General features: G+C 35.8%; 1 protein-coding gene across 8 annotated transcripts in view; it reads left to right on the forward strand.

Annotated features, from left to right (window-relative positions):
- LOC140480773 (cAMP-responsive element modulator-like) overlaps positions 1–5,533 on the forward strand; it is a 161,431-nt gene extending 155,898 nt beyond the window's left edge. For 5 of the 8 annotated variants that reach the window (XM_072576123.1, XM_072576125.1, XM_072576129.1 and 2 more), the window contains one exon: positions 4,215–5,533. In XM_072576123.1, coding sequence (XP_072432224.1) covers positions 4,215–4,359 — 145 coding nt within the window. In that variant the 3' untranslated portion in view covers positions 4,360–5,533. Of the gene's footprint in view, positions 1–118; positions 2,872–4,214 lie in introns of those variants that run through there. The other 3 variants (XM_072576126.1, XM_072576127.1, XM_072576128.1) reach the window with 3 other exon arrangements.
- The last annotated feature ends 467 nt before the right edge of the window (positions 5,534–6,000 follow it).

Consider the following 6,000-nt stretch of genomic DNA (forward strand, 5'->3'; position numbering starts at 1 on the left):
TGCCAAGATGCATTAGCATGTGAAACACGGTCAGTATTCTGAATGGCCACAACTATGCAAAAGATAGACTGCTATCTGAGAAGAACAGAACAACTGATACTAATTTTTAATTTCAAAGCAGAGTGCCTGTCAATCAATGTGGAGGAGTAGACAGCTAGCCTTTATTCATCTATCAATATTATGTATTTTTATCAGCCAGAACTACTTGAATTATAGTGGACAATACAAACAGGCAAGATATTTTGTAACAATATTATTCCAGTACGTTGCTTTCTGCAATGAAAAATCACTGTAATGCATGTGAACAAATGCATTAGGACTGGTCACCGTAAGGCTGAATTTACTTTTAAAGGACTTATCCCTATAACAAATGGATGTATTGAAAGTGCATCTACGTTAAAATGCAGGAGCTCCGGTAACTATCTGTGATTCTGTCTCAGTAAATTCTTCCTTCTGAGAGCCAATATGGGCATGACAGGCCACATAGCCATCTTGAAAACACCTTACGGTTAACTTTCAGAATGTTCCAGACTTCTCAGAAGGTTTTCCATTTTCTTTACAAACACTGACTTTGCATGCTGATAATAGGCTTCCAAACCCTGAACAAGCAGATGAAATTGGTGTGCAGAAGGAAATCCAATTTTCAGCCCAGATTTAAATTTGGAACCCGAATTCAGCAGGGGTGGCTGTGTTTTGCACATTACGATGTGTGATCAAACATGCTTTAAAATGCGCCTCTGAACACAGGTGAAACTTCTGCTCATTCCCTTCATTTTCATTTCTACCTTGCTACCTCAAAATTTTGCCGGAAATTTACATAAAAGTAAAAAAGTGGGATGTTCAAACTCTGTACTCTTGCATTGCTAGCCTTCTGCATTTTGCCTTCTCTGCTCCCTCTCATCTCAGCACACATCTACAATTGCAGCAAGAGCCAATGGCCAGCTGGCTGCCAAGAGGTTTTATCTTGGTACCACTTAGCTTATTTTAAATCTTCTTCAAAGGTCTGTGTCTTCAATGGTGGCAATAGTCATTTGGCCTCAAGAAAATTGCTATTTCGAATTAAGACCCTAAAGCTTTGTGAAAAACGACATCAGCATTACTGCCAGTAATAGTGCAATAACAGTTTTATCCATGCCCATTGATGCAGGGAAGTGTTGAAATAATCCAAAGTTATATCATTGAAAAAAAACTGATTTTTAAAATTTTGACATTTAAACTGCAACTCCATTTGATCTAGATTCTTTGTTTCACAATATTACTGTCATAGCCCAAGAAACCAGGCCAAAACAGGTTTCTTTAATTTCTCCAGTGTGCACTTGCTGTTTATGACATGATGCTGGTCTACACTTTTCAATGCCTCTTAAAAAGAAATGCGTATCCTTTCTTTGACACTTCCAATGACACCATTGGAAATACTTGGTAACTTAGCAGACTTGGGGACCTACTTTAAAGTCTAACATTCTAATTCACTAATCGAAGTGTTGTATCTTAAATAAGTTGTGAATGACTTAAATATTTTTACAAAAGTTCTCAAATTGTGTCAATCCTTTGGTCACCATTTGAACCAGCCTTCTAATGTGACAATTTAGAAATGTGGCTCCTCACTCTGTATTCTAATCTGGTTTATCGTAATGGTGATCCTTATTGAAAGTTATGGCTGCATTTTGAAAATACTAACATTTTTAAAAAGGACATTGCTGGGTGGTATATTCTGTGTATGTGTCATGTTATAACTACATAGGAAAGTGCATATGGGTTTATTTTCCTTTTAGGCATCAATAAATTGAAGGTTGTCTTTGTGTACTATTTCAATGTTATGATGAAAATTCAAATGTGCTTAATTTCATGAAATAAAGATATTTTGCATCTTTGCTTTCTTTTGATAATTTGTTGTTATTATAAGCATATTTTGCAACAAACACCAGTATTATTTGCATGCAGTGTCTTCTCGAAAAATAATTTACGCAAGTTAACTTACATCAATGGGAGTTTTACGTACAGAGATTGGTAGTCTCTGATTGTAATGTAGCAAGGTCTGATTGACCTAGTAATGCCATACACCAGCTATGTGCAATCTAACTAGCTATGGGTTAATAGCATGCCCTCTTCCTGGTATGTCCCTGGTTTTGCTTTATCCTCATGCATTAGTAGATTATCCTACTGCCTGCCAATAGTTATTCCTCTTGCGATCCTCCTGCATGATTTTTTTGTTGTGGTAATATTAGAGTTTCTATTTTGACAGAGATACTTTGAAGTCCTTAAGTCATAGCTTTTGACTCAGTTTACAACAAACAAATCTTGAGCTTCTCTTCAAAGGAAATTCTGTGCAGCTGCATTCAGTCCTGACTTTAACGTTGCTGCTTGAACACTCTTCACTGATGCTCCATCATGCAAGCCTATTACAAAGGGAAGCTGAGAAAGTCAGGCTTGCCATTGCAGCATATAAGCAAGAATTGACAATTTAAAAAAAAGCAGTGCTTGAATGAAAATTTATTGGAAGTTCCAATTTTTATACATTGTTGAAAGATTTGCAACAAATAACTATCACCAGTCTGAAATGCTACAGAAGTATTTCCTCATGTATTAAGTTAAGGAATGTGGCATTCAAAAAAGCATTTAAAGGTAGTATTATGTTTTCAGTTTTCAGCAGCAAGGAAAAATTACAGTTCACAAATTAAAGAATTTTTTTTAAAAATTTCAATATTTTCCATAAAATTATACGTTGTTGGCTGTCAACTTACTAACTGTACTAGGAGGTCTGCCATAATGCTGTGTTTTGTTGATAAAATGACAGTCTTAAGCTTTAGCTCTGTATGTTGTATTATGGATGTTTAAAGTGATATCATGCAGCCCAAGATAAAACATAACATGCTTATCTTGTTAAGAATTACATTATAATTTAATTTAGTCATTGAATTTATTGTTTTGTAATTGTTCTGGTAGTTTACAAACATTTTGTAAACATTTGGACTTAGACTTAAGTAGCTAATTGGGCTCTATAATTTCCTCTTGCTAATTTTGGAGAAATTGTTTACATGAGCATTTTACATCTCTGTCAAGATTTTAGAAAAATGCATAAGTAGCTTCAAATAATGGCTTTTTAAACTCTGACCAAGGTATAAGACATTTTTGTTGCATGACTACCTAAGAGGGTTGGGGACAGAGATTTTTATTTGGTGAAATTGGCAAACCAAAGAAAATCCAAATATGCTTAATTTTGATTAGATTTCCTACAGTGTGGAAACAGGCTCTTCGGCCCAACAAGTCCCGAAGAGCAACCCATCCAGATTCATTTCCCTCTGACTAATGTACCTAATACTATGGGCAAGTTAGCATGGCCAATTCACCTGACCTGCACATTTTTGGACTGTGGGAGGAAACTGGGGCACCCGGAGGAAACCCACGCAGACACAGGGAGAATGTGCAAAGTCCACACAGAGAATCGCCCAAGGCTGGAATTGAACCTGGGGCACTGGTGCTTTGAGGCAGCAGTGCTAATCACTGAGCCACTGTGCTGCCCCAGCACATTTCAGTATTTTAACATTTTATGTAATTTTAAAATGTCTTTACAAAAGGATGACTCAGGAAAAATCTGACTAATAATGAACAATGAGCTAATAATTCCTTTAGCATTATGATCAATAGAATTTTTTTGACACTATTTGATTGTGTCCTCAGAAATAACTGGAAGGATGAGCATTTCTTGTTGCTTTTCAAAGGTCTTAGTTAACATGTTTAGACTGATGAAAATAGACAATGGTAATATTTTTATTCTGTTTAATAATTTTGCACATACTTGTGTTTTGCAAACCAAAAAACGTGATCCCTGGAAAGTGATCAAATTACTTGTTTCATTGCTGTGGCCATATACTTCAACCCAGACAGAACCTTACATCTGAATACAGTACTTCAATTTGATGTGGTGTGTCACCTGTCAAAAGTCGTTCGATGGGGATGAGTCAACTGCATCCCAGTCCTGGCATTCATACTGGTTGGCTGCAAGTAATTCCATAAATAGGATTTAGATTTTGGAGTGTTGCGAGGGAAGTTGCAAAGCCAGCAGCTTCTGATTTTGGTTGGTACAGGTCGTAGCTCAAGGACTGGGGATCCTCAAGTGGCGCTCTAAGGATGGCATTACAAAGACAAAGTATACAGATTAGTCGGTTTCTTCCCTTTTTCGGCTGTCGCTATGATGTGCCTTCTGTTAATTCCAGGGAGGCTGCTCGTGAATGTCGCAAAAAGAAGAAGGAGTATGTCAAGTGTCTTGAAAATCGAGTCGCTGTGCTTGAAAATCAAAACAAGACTCTTATCGAGGAGCTCAAGGCCCTAAAAGACTTGTACTGCCATAAAACAGATTAACAGCTTCAAACTGCCACTTTCATACTTTTTGAACTCTGACCCAGGCATGAGATGTTGCAGTTCCATGGACTACCAGGTGGAGTTGGAACAGGGACACTTTTGAGCATGATGTACTCCATTTTGCTTTGTATTTTAATCTAGCCTATGAATTCACTTGCAAGTTTGGGAGCTTGGGGAGGGTTGGGGGTTTGTGTTGCTGAATCATGTTGACCTATAATACTGGAATTGTTCCAGAAGCCCTGATGTTGCATAGCATATCAAGTATTTCTCGTTCCTTTTTTGCTTCTGCTGTTTGCAGGGAGGCTGCCAAAGAATGTCGACGTCGAAAAAAGGAATATGTAAAGTGTCTGGAAAGTCGTGTTGCAGTGCTGGAAACCCAAAACAAGCAGCTAATCGAGGAACTCAAAACTTTGAAAGAACTTTATTGTGATAAATCAGAGTAGTATTTGTGATCTGAGTTCTGACCAATTTGATGTCTACAGCATCTTTCTTTGAAGATGAAGCTTCTGCAGCTTCAGACTGCTTTTTATTTTTTTGCTTTGCAAAACTACGTAGACAACATCAGAAACTTTAACCTGTAACATTTCTCAGAAGTTATTCACAGTAATATATTTTGTTAAGTGTTTGTTGTATAACGAAAATTGTGAAAAAATGAACAAAAAAAACTTTTGTAAAAACAATTAGTTAAATGTGTATATACATATAATGTGCCTGTTACAATGTACTGCAGTACTTGCTGAAGTTGTTCTATTTGTTAAACATTTGCATTTAAGATTTATGTGTTGTGCATTATATGCTGTCCTGAAGAATACAATGTAATATTTTTATAGGTGTTTATTGTTCTTTTAGTGCCCTATTATATAAATACAAATTTAAAAAGCTATGCAGGGTAATTGAATAAAATAATTCAGAAGAAATTTGCCCTATATAAGAAAAAGCTACCTTTAAAAAGGAGTGGGGGGGGGGATTAGAAAAGAAAAAAATGTGTCATTGGCTAATTATATGTAAAGAGAGTGTTATATTCAGTAGCTTGCAAATTGGAATTTCTAGTTAATTTCTGACTTTCATTTATATATGTTATTTTGTAAAATGTAGCTGTACTGCTCTCAGTCCATGCTTATGTAGTTCAAGGATTGGAAATAGGTTTTAATAGAACCACATTGGTTACAAAACACTTTTTGGTTTGTTGCTTGAGTTAAAATATGCACACATTATGTACAAATTTTATTCCTTTGATTCATCAATTATTATCTTGTGGGGAAACAGTGTTAATCATAATGGTCAGTCACCAAGAAAGAAAATTAATTACTTTCGCTTCACTATTATTTCTGCTTTTTCCTGATTCTGCTTTTGGATAATGTGGCAATAATTTCAAAACATGTGATATTTACTGGACTTTTACTTGACTTGTTTTTAGAGCCTGGACCCTTCAGTATTGTTTGATGCAAGCTTAAAAATTTCAAAGTAAATTTCCAGAGCTTTGGGCACAAATTTCCTACGTAATCAAAAAAGTCATGTTCATTTTTTTTGTTAAAAATAGTAGTCCTACATGGAGAAAATTATTTGTGAATTCTTCGTGCAAATTCCTCACAATAATGTGTTTTGCATTGTGGAAAAGAGACTTAACAATGTGTCTTCAAA

Source organism: Chiloscyllium punctatum, chromosome 8 (genome assembly GCF_047496795.1).
Source record: "Chiloscyllium punctatum isolate Juve2018m chromosome 8, sChiPun1.3, whole genome shotgun sequence".
In the NCBI taxonomy this organism is placed as follows: Eukaryota; Metazoa; Chordata; class Chondrichthyes; order Orectolobiformes; family Hemiscylliidae; genus Chiloscyllium; species Chiloscyllium punctatum.